The sequence below is a fragment of the Cetorhinus maximus genome, chromosome 4 (genome assembly GCF_964194155.1).
Source record: "Cetorhinus maximus chromosome 4, sCetMax3.hap1.1, whole genome shotgun sequence".
Lineage (NCBI taxonomy): Eukaryota > Metazoa > Chordata > Chondrichthyes > Lamniformes > Cetorhinidae > Cetorhinus > Cetorhinus maximus.
This window is the reverse complement of record NC_135882.1, coordinates 112,746,505-112,763,227: the sequence shown is the minus strand read 5'-3', so window position 1 is coordinate 112,763,227 and position 16,723 is coordinate 112,746,505. Positions and strand designations below refer to the sequence as shown.

Sequence of the window (16,723 nt, the reverse complement as noted above, 5' to 3'; positions counted from 1 at the left end):
TGATGTTTTCCATTGAAAAGGCAGTGTTTTTCCTTTTTTACTTTCATTTAGCATGTCCATTTCCCAGCCATTTTCCTCTAAAAGTGACTCTGAATTAATGGTGAAACCATCTGATATGCTGATGCCTGAAAACATATATTACTAACTTGCTCCAAGGCTCTCCAGTGTCAATGTTTTAGATTCTGGGTAAAATAACTACAGCATAAGACACTTAGAACTGTTAATGACAGATTTGTTTGCTTGTTCCGAAGTATGATGTTTTCCATTGAAAAGGCAATGTTTTTCCTTTTTTTACTTTCATTTAGCATGTCCATTTCCCAGCCATTTTCCCCTAAAAGTGACTCTGAATTAATGGTGAAACCATCTGATATGCTGATGTCTGAGCCTCACATGCAATGGTCGTGGGGAGAATTTCCAGAATCAACAAGGGTAATTAATGAATTTAATTGAACTCTTTGAGTTACATTTCCTTCTAGAGCTACACTATTTTGACATTATTAGAATAAATATTGTGAAATAAAACTACAGATTGTTAGCATTTTTTGAGAGATTGCCTTAAAAATATAAATGCACTTTCTGACATAAAAACATTTATAAAACAGCATGATGAAGCTCTTTTGGGGGTGGGGGGTGCGGTAGAGGGGGTAAAATATCACTTGCCTAGAAAACCGGATGATTTTATGGTTTACAGAAGTATGCTGGTTTAGAAATGATCACCATGAAGGTTGTGATTATTTTAATAGTTGAAGCCCTTTTTCAAGTTAATCTGAAGATATTGGAATCTTGAACTGATGGTGTTAACTACATTGACTGCAGCAAAGATTACAACTGAGATCGGAGTGTTAGATTACTGCAAAGGCGCAAGGGAAGTCATTTTCACGACCATTCCTAGTGTGGCATACTACTCCATACAAGGTCAAGGAATAAATGCATGATTGGAGAGATGGTGTAATAGGGAAAAGGATTTATATTCCTGGAACACCAGACAAATTCTGTTAATGTACCCTGCAAAGATTGGATGTTCATCACCTGAAGAGTGTTGAGATCAATGTCCTTGCTCGGTAAGCAACTACTGCTTATGGAAAAGAATTAAACTAGGGATGAGGAGAAATGAAAATGAGTGCCTTTTTTGTATAGTGCGTATTGAATACAGAAGCCAAGAATTAATGATGAATTTGTACAAGTAAATCTTGAGGTAACTGTTGGCATACTTAGTTCCGCTTCAAAGTTATCGCTGAGATAAAAGTTAGGAGAGATTTCTTTACGTAGATGAATTGCTTTGCTACAGGATGTGGTTGAGACAGCTGACTGCTTTTTTTCAGGGGCTAGTTAAATAAATATTTTGATTGATTGCCAGTGTATAAATGGTATAAGAATAGTGTCTCTTGGTGATGCATACTAGCACACTATTTGCTTTCCCAATAGCCTTGCAGCATTAGTTTTAGGCATTGAGTAAGTAATGCATTAATCCCTCAGGTCCTTCTCACACTCAGCATTATTGAAGACAATCATGCTTGGTGCACTATCTTACATTTATCTGTATAAGACGTGAGCTATTCCACATTATATCCAGATCTGTCTGTTATTTTCGTTTAAGTTTCTTACACCCCATTATCTCTGCATCATCTGCAAACTTTAGTTTTCCCCACCACCTGACCACCCAATGTGTCTTATTTGGAGCATTGCTGGTGAAGTTTTGCCATTGGTTCATAATTCTACACGTCTTACTTTCCATTCACTGAAGAGGTTTGCAAATGCTTAATTCGTGCTTTTGTAAGTCAGTGAAAGTGAAACTCTTTCTTTAACGTACAAGTGGAATTACAGGATGTTTGATTTGAACTTTACAGGTTAATAAAAGGGAGAGGCTGGAACAGCCAGAAACCTTCAGTATTACACCGTCTGAAAGCACTTACTTCAGGGTTATCCTCAGTCCTGATGTTCTGGATGTGGATATCAACGCTGGGGAAATCACAACTCATACAGTATTGAAACCTGAGGCTAGAGCGCTTGGGAACTTTAGCCAGACAGTTGCTGACAGCGAAAATGCGTCGTCTGAAGAAATTCCCATTGACACACTTTCACAATCCCCACATTCACAGAGTATCCCAGAAACTGGAGTCTCTGTAGTGTCTCAGATGGACAGCGCCCCTACAGTACCTGAAACAGAGACTCCAGCCATTACAAAATTAGATTCACCATCGAAGAAAAAAGGTAATGGCTTTGCATTGTGCTCCGGCTACTTATTTTGTTTATATAAAAGGGTATGAACATGTGATTAATTCACCTGTATAGTACTGATTTTTATTGCTTATCAATGGGTGAGATATCCAAAAGAAATAGATTCTTTCAAAAGCCCAAAACTGTAGTTAAGTTGATTTCCTTCCGATCGCTGCTGAAATTCTGAGATATCAATAGAAAAGCAGAGATATTCAACTTAAGTAATGATTATTTATCTAGTGGTATGAACCTCTGCTTTCTGGTGCTAAACATGCCTTGAGGCACCGTGGGCTGGATTTTGCTGAGATTCTGGACCGGGAACCGAGAAGTGAACAGAGCGGGATGTTCACATTCTTCCTGGAGGCGGTCAATTAAGCAGTCACCCCTCGGAGTCCCGTCCGATTAAGGACAACAGGCAGAATAGTGATTCTGGAGACCAATGAAAGGATTTAAAGGCACACCACCAGTATCTTGGCTTGCCTTTGGGAGGCCACTTCCAGGCAACGGCTGGGCTTTGGTCATCGCGGGGACCCTGCTTGCTCTACCCGGTTCTAAAGTGCTTGGCTATTATTGACGCTAAGGCCAAGATTCTCCCGGTGACTAGCGCCATTGGACTAGCAGAGACCCATGGCCTCCACCTCAGAACTTGCCTGTATCTACAGCACTGTCATCCTGCACGACGACGAGGTCACTGTGACTGAGGACAAAATCAATGCCCTGATCAAGACAGCTGGTGTAACTATTGAGCCTTTCTGGCCTAGTCTGTTTGCCAAGGCATTGGCTAATAATGACATCAATAGTCTGATCTGCAATGTTGGTGCTGGCGGTAGTACCCCACTTGCTGCAGCAGCTGTTTCCACTGCTGCCCCTGTTGCTGCTGAAAAAGAAGAGAAGAAACAGAGGGAGACTGATGATGACATGGTCTCCTTGATTAAATGTACCATGTAATATGATTGTTACAATTAGAAATATTAAAATTGAATATTAGAAAAAAATCAACTGGAGACTTAATAAAGCCGCTTTTTAAAATTTTAATTCGTCATGGAATGTGGGCATGGCTGACTAGACCAGCATTTATTGCCCATCCCTAATTGCCCTTGTTCAGAGAACATTTTAAGAGCCAGCCTCATTGCTGTGGGTCTGGAGTCACATGGCCAGACCAAGTAAGGACGGCAGATCTCCTTCCCTAAAGTGAGCCAGATGGATTTTTATGACAATTGGCAATGCTTTCATGGTCATCATTAGACTTTGAATTCCAGATTTTTAAAATTAAATTCCGCCTGCCATGGTGGGATTCGAACCCAGGCCCCAGAGCATTACCCCGGGTCTCTGGAATACCAGTCCAATGACAATACCACTACGCCACCACCTCCCTAGCTTAATTTGTACCTGCTGCTGCTGGGTGGGTAGCTGGTGTCAGTCAGACCCTGCTTCTTGCAAGATCATCCATAAGAGAGATCGGGTCAAGGCACTACCCCTGATCTGAGATTTGCTCCCTCATACCTGTCCCCGCAGAATTGGGAAGATTCAGCCCAATGTGTCTGTGCCCATTTTGTAAACACCAATGTTGTCGAACTTGATTGTCTTGCGTGCTTTTAAAATGTGATGAATAATTGTGGGATCTGTTTCAAAGCGTAATGTTTTAATGTCCATGGCAGTGTGCCGGATTCTATCTGTGCTGTAGCCAATATTTAGTTTAGTTTCAGTCAAGTTGGACAGACTATTAATAAACAAATAACATGTTCACTCCTCTTTGCATGTCAGAGACCAAAGATGCTCATCATATACAAGATCTGATCCCTAAGCTTTCAAAACTCTTAGACCTGTGCGCAGATTTTTTTTGCAGTGGTTAAAAAGGCATACAATATCCGGAACTTCATGAATAGAGGCTTAAGAGTACAAAAGCAAGAAAGTTAATGATGAGCCTTTTATAAAACATTGGTTTGACCTCAACAGGAGTATTGTGCCCAATTATAGGCACCAGACTGTAGAAAGGTTGTGAAGGCTTTAGAGAGGGTGTAGAAAAGATTTGCGCGAATAGCTCCAGAGATGAGTTTCAGTTACGTGGATAGACTGGAGAATCTGGTGGTCTTTTTAGAGAAGAGATTGAGAGGAAATTTGAAAGCGGTGTTCGTACTTGAGGGGCCTAGACAGAGTAGCTAGAGTGAAACTGTCCCCATTGGCAGAATGGTAGAGAACAAGAGGACACCAATTTAATGTGATTAACAAAAGGGCTAAAGGTGATATGAGGAAAAACACCTCTGTGCATTGAGTGGTTAGGTTCTGGAATCCAAAGCCTGAGCATCTGGTGGAAACAGGTACAATCATGGCTTTCAAAAAGGAATTAAATAAGCACCTGAAGGGAAAAAATAGTTTATAGGAATACACAAAGGACTGGGAAGTGGAACTAGCTAAATTGCTCCTGCTAAGAACCTGCATGGACTCAAAGGGGTGAGTGGCCTTCTGTAACAATGCTGTGATTCTGTTCTTTTTGATGTAGGTTGTGTGTGGGTATATCTGCTTCCCTTGTACCAGGAAAGTAAATCTTGGGAAGGAATTAGGATTTTTACATAATTTGAGTGTGGAATGCCGTTGGATTTAACACTTTTGTGGTTTGTTATGAAATATAATTTATGTAGGTCTCCAGAAACGAAGTCAGCATCAGGGACCTGATGACATTTATTTGGATGATCTGTCTGTTTTGGAACCTGAAGTTGCTGCTCGCTATTTTCCCAAAAGGTACTACATTGTCTCCACCTGTGTGTAAAGATTTCCTTGATGAACTGGTTTTGGAATCCTGAGATAAGCAAAGTCCAGGATATTAAGCTCACAATGATGCATGGCCAAGTTGTGTATAGCCCTCTTCATTAATGCAGTATGAGCACTGAAAACTGTGTCTTTTTTCCTCTACAGTGAATTTGACAGCAATTCCAAACGATGGATTGAATCTGACACACGCTCTGGTTCTCAGTCACCACAGTCGGTGGGAAGTGCAGCAATGGATAGTGGGACTGAATGCCTCTCTGATTCGGCAGCTGACCTGCCAGACCTAGTGTTCTCGCTTTGTGGGGGTCTCAGTGAAAATACTGAGATTTCCAAAGGTAAGGCAAAAGATGGAAACTGAAGGCTTAGAAAAATTATGGAAGACTTCATAGAAAAATGTATGTTTTACATTTTCATTCATTGCTAAATTTTAAGAAAAGGTCTCCCAAAGTTGTCCTTTGTTACCATGATTAATAGTGAGTCTGCAGCACAGAAACAAACCGTTGGGCCCACTGACAAAATACTGGTGTTTTTGTTCCACAAGTTTCCCCCCTTCCCCTCTTCATCTCGCCCTGTCAACCTACATTCTATTCTTGTGTCCTTCATGTGTTTATCTAACTTCCCCATAGGAGAAGCTGTCAACAGCCTCCAGCATCATATTGTCAATGCAGCATCAAATTGTCACTTTCAAAAGCCAATTGACATCCATTTTCCCGGGCCACCAACATTTTTCCAGTGGCAGAGCAGCCCCCCTGCTGCCTTGCGAGGGTGCAGCCTTCCCCAGGGGCTTTGCTGAGGAGGTGGCAGCAAAGGGCACCCCGTGGCCCCACTGCCTTTGCTGGAGGGATTATCCCTCTGATTGTCAGGAACTGCCATGAGCGGCCACCTCCGTTAGCATGTAGACCTGCTGAGGTTACGTACCTTCCAGCCTGCTGGTTGGCAGCATGGAGAGGCAACTTGCAGACCTTAATTGGACCGCATGCCCAGCAGTGGCCTCTTAATTCACTGCTGCCAGGAAGATTGCTGCAAAGGTTCCGCTACCCACCTGCATGGTCTTGGGGACCCACATTGGGCCCTGATGTCATGACTTATCGCATGCCAGAAAAATCCAGGCCCATGTCTTAAAATATTTCCTGTGTTAATGAATGGCAGCCTTTCTTCTTGTGTGATTGTTGGCACCATAGTGGCCAACTCTGCGTTAAGCATTGCCTGGTGTTGCTCAGGGGCCCCATTTTGGAATGGCAATCTCTGCTGCATTTGCTGCAGAGGAAGACAGTGGGCTGAGAAGGTGCAGGATTCACTGAGCTGTCTTCTCTGCCAGCTGAGCTTTTCGTTCCTGCTTACCTTTTCCACTGCCCTTCCAAACAGTCAGCATCCAGAGGTCACAGCCATCAGCAACTGTCTCCCAGTTGTCAGTATCAATCTCTGCCATCTTCATAACTCTCTTGCAGGTGTCCTTGTAGTGGTGTATAATTGTCCATGAGGTCTTGACCCAGTGGTCAGTTCATCATTCATAAGGTCTTTGGATGGGTGATGGCTGTATACCCAACAAACGTGGCTGAGCCAGCACAGACATCATTGGCTTGTATGCTGATAGAATTAGCATGCTCCAGGACATCGAGTTGGTGATCTTGACTCCAGATGACCAGGATGTATCTGAGACAGCAAAGATGAAAACTGTTCAGCCTTTTCCCCTGCCTAGCATATTTGTCCATGTCTCACCACTGTAGTGGAGTGAGCTGAAGACTCAGGCTTGGTGGACTCAGTTTGGAGATCTGCCTGATTGCTGTTGCCCCACACTGTCTTGCTCAGCTTGAACATAACAGATGCAGCTTTTACGATGCATATGTTGATTTCAGCATCAAGTGACAAATTGTTGATGATTGTGGAGCCTGTGAAATGTGAAGCTCTCAACAACCTCCAGCATCACATTGTCAATGCCAATAGAAATTGACATGACAACATCCTGGACCATGACATTTGTCTTTCTGATGCTGATGGTCAAACCAAACTTTTCACAGCAACATTGTAGTAATTGCTGGTTAAACTATCATTGATTTGATTTTTTTCTCCATTTTTAATATGCGAGTGATAATGGATCAATAATCTAATAGTGGCACCTACTGCCACTCTCCTGCCTTCACTCCATAGCCCTGCTGATTCTTCCTTTTCAAATAACAATCCAATTCCCTCTTGAATGCCTCAGTTGAAGCTGTCACCATCACACACTCAGGCAGTGCATTCCAGATCCTAACAACTCGCTGCACGAAAAAGTTTTTCCTCATGTCACCGCTGCTTCTTTTGCTAATTATTTTAAATCTGTGCCCTCTCATCTTGAACCTTCCACCAAGAGGAACAGTTTTTCCATTGTAGCCAGAGCCCTCAAACTTTTGTGCTCTGAATCCTTGGAAAGCCTTGTTTCCAGTTTCAGCATCTTCATTGTGGGAAAGCAGTCAGTGAAGACTCGGTACTTCTCCCATCTGAAGGCGAAGGCCAGAAAAAAAATTAAGGGGAAAATTTCACTGAGCCCTCCTCAAACAGCTTGTAAAGATCAGCTGAGGCTTGGGATCAGGTTTTGTTTTGTCCAGAGAAACATGAACAAGGAAGTAACTTGGATGAAAATAGGATTCATCTGCTTCTCTTGAAAAGGGAGAGCGGGAGGAGGTAAATCGTTTGTTTATCGCTTAACACATTTAAAATAGACCCCTAACATATTGGTAGGTAATGTCAAAAGGGACAAAGATCATTCAAGCATCAAAATATGTGTTAAATGGTATCTTGCATTCTTTTGCAGAGAAATTCTTGGAGCATGTTGTTACATATCATAAATTTGCAGAAAATCCTGGGATTATTGATGATCCTAACCTTGTTCTAAGAATTAATGACAGGTAGGGTATTTAGTAATATGGTCTTGTTCTCTTTGTTATTGAGTTTGTGTGAAGGGAATTTGTATTTTAGCTGAAACAATGCTTATTTTAGAGCACAGTTAGATATAAGTTGCTGTCTCTTTTTCTTTTCAATTTAGTATACTCCTAACAAAACATGTACCCTTCCACTCTTCTCCAATTTTAAATCATTATGTAACATTAAATGCAGACATTTCATTTTATTTAGCAGCAAGCTACAATTTCTGATCAACTGGACTTTTTATTTTCAAATCCAGCGGTTTCTGATATCTTGTATGATTGCAAGCTTTTAGTGACAACATATGTCAATTTGCTTTCCACTGCATTGAAACAATAAGTAAAAGCACTTGTAAGTTGCTCGCACAACTGCAGAGCGAGCATAAAAATTCTTGGGGCCCTGGACGCTAAGAACATTTAGGAGCTGCCAGATCAGATAACACACATGTAAAATGGGCGAGGAAATGGGGCCATAGAATGTTTATACATTGCGTAGGCAATGTAATGTTGCATTGAAAACAAAGCATTTCAGTGTATTATATTGAATCAAAACAGATCGAACAGTTGTATGCAGTTTTTTGAGTTATAATGAACTTCATATGGGGCCCATGCCCAATCTGTGTTAATCTGTGGATAGATTCAACATCAATTGTGGCACTGAGGGTATAGAAATCAGAAACATTCAAGTGGTAGACCCTGTTTTGTTAGGTTACCTGAACTGGAGCAGTGATAAGAGTCACTAAATTGTCTCTATGTTCCTGGGCTATGGCGAAGCCATGCACCCCAATCCATCCAATCTGCAGTAAGTTTCATTTATTCCTAGAATTAATTGATTCTTTCCAACAGGGAAGATTTTGTAATCTCTTTGGAGTAGAACATGAATGATTCTATTGCTGGTCAGTGTATTATGGGGAAAGATGAGGATTAAATCAGCTGGAAATGGTGAGGAACCAGGAGTATTTAAGCATAGAAGCAAATGGACTTTGTTTCCTGGTTATGTGTATGTCTCTGTTCTGAAATTCTGTGAATGCCATGAGGTGTACTCCTGAGATGCAACTTATTTCTTTAATATAATCTTTTGATCAGTGAAAGGCCCTTTCAGCTTTATGTCCAGTATTCTTGCTATAGCCAAAATTATGATCATCTTTTCAATCCCGCATGTTTCTTTTATACTGCAGGAACATTGTTTAAGCTTTCTTGTTTTCTCGAGTTATTTAAGTATCTAATTTTACAGATACTATAACTGGACGTTAGCTGCTCCCATGATTCTCAGCATGCAGGCTTTCCAAAAGTGTCTACCCAAGGTAAAAAAACAGCTGACTTGCAGCATTCATCTTTAAGATTACTTAATTAAGATTCAATTTTTTGCAAATAAAATTGGAATCTAATTATAATTGCCAGTGCAATGTTTGAGCAATCACCTATCTGTATTATGACCAGAAGTGGTATCTTTTAAAATCTATTATGTTGTTTGCACCAATGTAAAATCTCTCTCTCTCTCCTCCCCCCCCTGCCCCAAAGATTTTCAGGAATCACAAAGAGACTATCATAATGCCAGATTTTCTTTGTCAATCCATTTGCAACTATGTGCACAAAGATGACAGTTCCCTTGTGGATGCTAGGTGACCCTAAAAAAAAAACCAGTTACAGCCATATGTTGGTTGGTTAAGATAGCTAAATTCACAGTAAGTTACAAGGCAGAAAGATGCCACTTGGCCCATCGTACCTGCACCGGCCCACAGAGCTATCCATTTAATCCTATTTCCCTGCCGTTTCCCCCTACCATTTTTTAACTAAATATTTATCCACTTCCCTTTTAAAATATATTATGGATTCTGTTTGCAGCAGCCTTTCTGGTAGGGTATCCCATGTTCTTGCAACTCTCTAGGCTTTTAAAATAAATCAGTTTGGTGAACATATATTTATGCCCTCTGATTATCTGTTCATCAAACATTGTAAATTGGGATCAGCTATTTTCATTATCAAAACCCCTCTTCAGGTAACATCTGAAAGAGATAATGGACATACAGCAAATGGCCTATTGAGGTGGATTGCCTTCATTCAGTGCACCTGTGCTGATGGCTGTGAAGGCCAATCCTTGAGAGGCAGGTTCCGCCACAAGTGACACATCTGAAACTGCCAAGTGACGTGAGTTGATGTTTTCAGTGTTGGCGCCTGTTGCTGCCCTGCTGTAGCCACTGGTCGTCATGCCAGCCCACAGGAAGTGTCACCGCTGCTAACTCCCAGTTACGATAGTCGATGTTTAGGGCCTTCATGTTTAGGGCTTTCAAACATGCTTGAAGCAGAACCATGGGCACCCACTGGTCATCTGACTCCAGCAACCTCCCCATACAGAAAATAGATATAGATGGGATAAACTGTGCCCATTGGCTTTCAACCCTTCCATCAGATGGCACTAATTTAAAGTGAGTGGTAAAAAAATCAAAGGCAACATGAGGAAAACTTTTCGATAGTGAGTGGCTAACATCTGGAATGCACCACCAGAAAGTTTAGCTGAGGCCGATTCAATCATGGCTTCCAAAATAGAAATTAATAATTATCCAAAAGAGAAGATTTGCAGGGTCACGGATGGGAGTGGAACTACAGAGAGCTGACACAAGTACGATGGGCCAAATGGCTGCCTCCTGTGCTGTAACCATTCTATGATTCTATAATAGGTTAAGTTATAGAATGCAAATAACTTCAGCTGTAAATGAAGTACACAATCTCTAGATGTGAGGAAACTGGAAAATATGGTAATAGTTGAACAAGCCTATGAATGGGGAATGTTATTGTTTAACTCTATAATGCATGTAATAGATTTTTTTGTGTTTTTTTTTAAAAACACACACACGTTCTGTACCTGTAGGCAACAATTGATGACTGGGTAAAAGAGAAGATGCCAAAGAAGTCTGGCAGGTGGTGGTTCTGGCGCAAGAAGGACAGTGTTGTTAAACAGGTATTAGTATTGCCAATTTGTTCCCTAATGGATGGAAAGGAATAAAGTTGAGTTTCTAATTGATTCAGGTGTTTTTCCATAACTACTCTTAGTGGTTACATGGTGTCTAATTGCTCAGTTAAGAAAGAGCTTAATAGATGTGAAGCCATCTCTTTTTCAGCATTTTGAGTGCTAGATTCAAAGTGGCAAGATATTTTTCTCCCTCATTTCCAAATATTAACATTTACCCATTCAGTGTTTTCCCTAAGTAATCTCAAACATTTAGTACTCAAATATGCATTAAAAACATTTTATCTTTGATTTGTAATGGGGATGTTCTATAAAAGTTATTCTTAGACTTTGGTAATGATGTTTAGCATAGTTATTCATGTCAAGCCCTGAACTTAAGGGCACCTGTTATTTCCACTATGGCTCCACAAGATGAGTTAAATTTACAGTTGGTAATGATCGTATTAGTAACTATGTTTTTAAAAGTTATAAGCTGACAATGATATTTGGGATGGTAGAAAAATCTTGCCAGGTTGATGGAACGGTTGGGATTTCTCCTGCACTACAGAATGTTGGAAAATTTGGATAGTAAGGCCTGCTCCCACCTGACTGATCAATCAGGATTTCACTCCTTGCCAAGGCTGCTGCCGTCACTTCTTCCACACCTACTAAATGAAAACTGCCAACCGCAGAGCTTGGGGCACTGGTGAATTTCCCTGGTGTCCAGCACCCTTGCCACCATTTCTTGGGACCAACACGTGAAAACTAGCAGTAGGTCTCCCAGTAGTGGCAGTAAATTCCCAAATGAATGAAAAAGCACTTTTTGGCAGCTTTCACTCCTGCCAGATGTGGGCAGTAGGGGAAGATGATTTTGAATCCTCTTTCTCGAGTAGATTAAATTGTTGACTAAATTGTGTACTCTCTGTGGATTGTTAAATTGAAGACTTGGACAGCAATTTCTCATTCTATGGTTCCCTGTGATCACCTCTATAATAATGGCTTCTATGTGTATTCACAGCCTGAAACAAAGCAAGAGATATTGAATGAAGAAAACAAACCTGATCAAAACTCTGTCACCAGCAGGTAAATATTACTTTGCCACAACTTCTAATGAAGTTCATGGGATGTGGGCATTGCTGGCTAGGCCTGCATTCATTGCCCATCCCTAATTTAAGAGTCAACTGCATTGCTGTGGGTCTGGAGTCACCTATAGGCCAGACCAGGCACGGACAGCAGATTTCCTTCCCTAAAGGGTTTCTACAACAATCGGCAATGGTTTCATGGTCGTCATCGGACTTTGAATTCCAGATTTTTTTATTGAATTCAAATTTCACCATCTGCCGTGGTGGGATTCGAACCCTGGAGCATCCCCACAGCATTACCCTGGGTCTCTGGAGTACTAATCAGTGACAATACCACTATGCCACTTCCTCCCCAAATTAGACTGCATTGCATTGAAGAGCCTCTTATATTTCGGCATCCTTGTTTGTGGAGGATTTTTAATTTTTCCTTACCAGAAACTATTTGGGGGAGAATGCTGCTGCTATTCCTCAATGGTCACCCATGGTCACTCCCAAAAGGAACACATGTATCGATGTTGTGGAGGGTGAGAGGAAGGAATGTACTAATGTGGGAATAGAGTCTGCACCCCCACTCCATTTTTATCTTACTTTTATCATTATCCACACATCACAGTCAGAAAACGTTCAGAATTTATACTTGATTTTACTCCCCTCCCTGCCCCGCCCTGTGGCCATAATCACTTCCATACATAATTTAGTATTGAACTAATATTCAAACTGGTATTTTCTGGCTCAGGCGTAGGCCAGATTTTAACTCGCTCATAACACATTAACCTACATTTAAAATAAGGTCCTGTATTTCTCATTAAGAATTCTTTAAGTAATCTCATAGTGAAAGATACACTAGGAAAAAGTGTTCATAATGCAATTGAATTCCATTGTAAGTTTGAAAGTGACATACTCCAGTCTTAAACTTAAATAAAACCAATTACATAGGTACGAGTGGAGAGTTGGCTATTGGGTCAATAGACCCAAAAGGTGTAACAGTGAATAAACAGTCGGAAACCTTTGAAAGAAACCGTTCAAAATGTTCAACAAAAATGCATTCCATTTTTTAAAAAAATTGAAGCTCAGTAAGAAAGATCCGTCTATAACTTATTAAGGAAGCTAACAATGGTATTAGATTAAAATAATAGGTTCATGATGTTGCAAAGAATGGTAGTAAGCCTGAGGATTGGGACTGTTTTAGAAACCAGAAAGGGTGACAAAAATGTTTGAGAGAAAAGAAAACGGGTGAGAGTAAACTAGTCAGAAATATTAAAACTGATTTAAGAGCTTTTACAAGTATATAAAAAGGCAGAGTCACTAAAATAAATGTTGATCCCACAGAGCTAGGAACAGGAGAAATTATGGGGAATGAGGAAATGGCAGACATATTGAAGAAATATTTTGGGTGCCTCTTTACAGTAAAGGTATAAATTATCTGACATAATCAAGAAGCTAAGGAGAGTGAGGAACTTAAAGCCATTAATATCACCAGAGAAAAGGAATAGGTGAAATGTAAAGGACTAAAATCTGGCAGATCGCCAGGACCTGATGGCCTACACCCTAGAATTTGAAAAGAGGTAAAGTTTTGGTTGCGTTCCTGAAAACCATGACTTTAAGTGAAACGACTTTAAGTGAATCATGGGTTCCCATAGGAATCAATGTTAAAGCCAGAGTTTGGTTTTCCCGGGCCAGAAATGTATGAAGGATCCTATGTACAAGTTGAAAGATTGTACTGCACACATGCAGCACTGTGCATTCCTAGCTGGAATAATTTGCAAAATAAATTACCTGAATATAACAGAAATACTATATACATTCAAATTAGGTAACACTTAATCACCCAAACAAGTGCAAGAAGCCAGTGGGTTTTGAGTGTTTTTGGTAGGGGTGGGGGGGAAGAAGAAGCCTGAAATTAGATTAGTTTCTGGAATGAGAGGATAGGGTTGTGCTATGATGAGAGATAGTGTAGGCCTAATTCACCCAATCTAGAGTTTAGAAGAATGAGAAGTGATCTCGTTTGAAATACTAAAAGATTCTGAAGGAACCTGACAGAGTAGACACAGAGGTCGTTTCCCTGGGCTGGGGAATCTAGATTATGGGGGCACAGTCTCAGAATAAGGGGGCTGATCAGTTAGGAATTAAATGAGGGGGAATTTCTTCACACAAAAGGTTGTGAATCTTTGGAATTCTCTACCCCAGTGTGTGGTGAATGCTCCATCATTGAATATTTTTAAGGCTGAGGTAGATAGATTTTTGGTGTCTCAGGGAGTCTCTCTCTCGTGGAGAGTGGGCAGGGAAGTGAAATTGAGGCCAAAGACCAAAACATGATCTTATTGAATGACCAAGCAGACTTGAGGCCAAAGGGTCTACCCTTGCTAAAATGTTCTTAATCTGTTTAAGGAGTATTGCTTGTTCTATTCACCCAAGTCCCCTGTGGAGGACACATTTCTGTTTTGCATTTCTAATAACCGTAAGTTCCAGCGGAAAAGTCCATAAATCTGTGGTCAAGCTTAGTGAACAGTTTTTTTATTCATTCAAGGGATGTGGGCTTTGCTGCCTGGGCCAGCATTTATTGCATATCTCTAGTTGCCCTTTAGAAGGTGGTGGTGAGCTGCCGCAATGGACCTCTGCAGTCCATGTGGTGTAGGTACTCCCACAGTGCTGTTAGGAAGGGAGTTCCAGGATTTTGACCCAGCAACAGTGAAGGAATGGTGATGTTTCCAAGCCTGAATGATGAGTGACTTGGAGGGGAACTTCCAGGTGATGGTGTTCCCATCTAACTGCTGCCCTTGTCCTTCTAGATGGTAGTGGTCATGGGCTTGGAAGGTGCTGCCTAAGGACTCTTGGTGAATACCTGAAGTGCGTCTTGTAGATAGCACCAGGCAGTGTACACTATGTGTCGGTGGTGGAGAGAGTGAATGTTTGTGGATGTGGTGCCAATCAAGCAGGCTGCTTTGTCCTGGGTGGTGTCAAGCTTCTTGAGTGTTGTGGGAGCTGCACTCATCCAGGCAAGTGGATAGTATTCTATCACACTCCTGACTTGTGCCTTGTAGATGGTGGACAGGCTATTGGGAGTCAGGAGGTGAGTTACTTGTTGCAGGATTCCCAGCCTTTGACCTGCTCTTGTAGCCACGGTATTTATATGGCTAGCCCAGTTCAGTTTCTGGTCAATGATAGCCCCCAGGATGTTGATAGTGGGGGATTCCGTGATGGTAATGCCATTGAACGTCAAGGGGCGATGGTTAGGTTCTCACTTGTTGGATTCTTTCTTGTTGGAGATGGTCATTGCCCGGCACTAATGTGGCGTGAATGTTACTTGCCACTTGTCAGCCCAAACCTGGATATTGTCCAGGTCTTGCTGCATTTGGACATGGATTGCTAAAGCTATTTATTCAGCATATCTACTGTCTGTACCAGTAATTTTAAATTGTATTCAATTTTCTGTGTAATTTTATGAATTGAATTGAAAAAATTATTTCTATTTGTTCATATCAGTAAATATGTAATATTCACATGAGATCGGTGACTTCACTAGAAGTCAGCTGTGGAACTACTAATGTGAATTATAATATGGGATGCTTTTTATGAAGATTATAAATTCATGCTTGCTCTTTGCCACCAACTCTGTGAATGTGTGTTTTTACCATTTTATCAACATTTTGGTTAGGTCCAAAGAAGGGGACTCCTCCACTGATGAAGACTCGACTAACTTTAATGAACCAATAGCAAGTGATCCAAAATTCTCAGAGAACCTACATCAGGGATGTTCCATCTCTTATAAGAAGTCTCTGAGATTATCCTCAGACCAAATTGTAAGCATTTTTCTCATATGATTTTCCTGTTTTAATAATTAGAAGTGTCTAGGTGCACTTCTACAATGCCTATACACACTGGTGTTGGAAAATCAGAACTATGTTGATCTTTTCTTTTTTTGTTAATTCTATGCAGAGAACCTGACTTTAGAAGGGATGGATTGATTGATTAGTTGCTGTTCTGAGACATTTGTGTTTGCGCATGTACTGAATTGCACTAACAATTGCCATATATGCTAAAAGTTATTGAAATGCATTGCTGTCAATACATTTACTTTCTGAAACACAGCCTGCAAAATCCTTGTTAGCGGCAGGGTAGTGGTTTTGTCACTGGACAGGTAATCCAGAGATCCAGTGTTATTCTTTAGGGACCTGGGTTAAGTTCCACCTTGGCAGATGGTGGAATTTTAATTCCAGATTTTTATTGAATTCAAAGTCTAATTGTGACCATGAAACAATTGTTACAAAAGCCCATCTGATTAACTAATGTCTTTTAGGGAAGGATATCTGCCAACTTCACCTAGACTGGCCTATGTGTGACTCCAGATCCACAGTTATGTGTGGTTGACTCTTAAAAGCCCTCTGAAATGGCCTAGCAAGCCACTCAGTTGTATCAAACCACTAAAAAGCCTAAAAGGAATGAAACTGGACAGACTACCTGGCATCGACTTAGGTACTGGAAACGCCAATGGCAAACTCTGCCCTGTCGACCCTGCAAAGTCCTCTTTACTAACATCTGGGGGCTAGTGCCAAAATTGGGAGAGTTGCCTCAGACCAAACAACAGCCTGACATAGTCATACTCATGGAATCTTACCTTGCAGATAACGTCCCAGACACTACCATCACCATCCCTGGGTATGTCCTGTCCCACCGGCAGGACAGACCCAGCAGGGGTGGTGGCACAGTGGTAAACAGTTAGGTGGAAGTTGCCCTGGGAGTCCTCAACATCGACTCTGGCCCCCATGAAGTCTCATGGCATCAGGTCAAACATGGGCAGGGAAATCCCCTGC

The 16,723-nt window shown here is 41.2% G+C and overlaps 1 protein-coding gene across 5 annotated transcripts in view; it reads left to right on the top strand.

Moving 5' to 3' along the window:
- lpin2 (lipin 2) overlaps positions 1-16,723 on the top strand; it is a 107,736-nt gene that overhangs the window by 63,627 nt on the left and 27,386 nt on the right. For all 5 annotated transcript variants that reach the window (XM_078540633.1, XM_078540632.1, XM_078540631.1 and 2 more), the window contains 9 exons: positions 306-429; positions 1,848-2,211; positions 4,857-4,956; positions 5,131-5,318; positions 7,775-7,868; positions 9,118-9,187; positions 10,753-10,842; positions 11,849-11,913; positions 15,568-15,712. In XM_078540633.1, the coding sequence (XP_078396759.1) occupies positions 306-429; positions 1,848-2,211; positions 4,857-4,956; positions 5,131-5,318; positions 7,775-7,868; positions 9,118-9,187; positions 10,753-10,842; positions 11,849-11,913; positions 15,568-15,712 (1,240 nt within the window). The remainder of the gene's footprint in view (positions 1-305; positions 430-1,847; positions 2,212-4,856; positions 4,957-5,130; positions 5,319-7,774; positions 7,869-9,117; positions 9,188-10,752; positions 10,843-11,848; positions 11,914-15,567; positions 15,713-16,723) is intronic.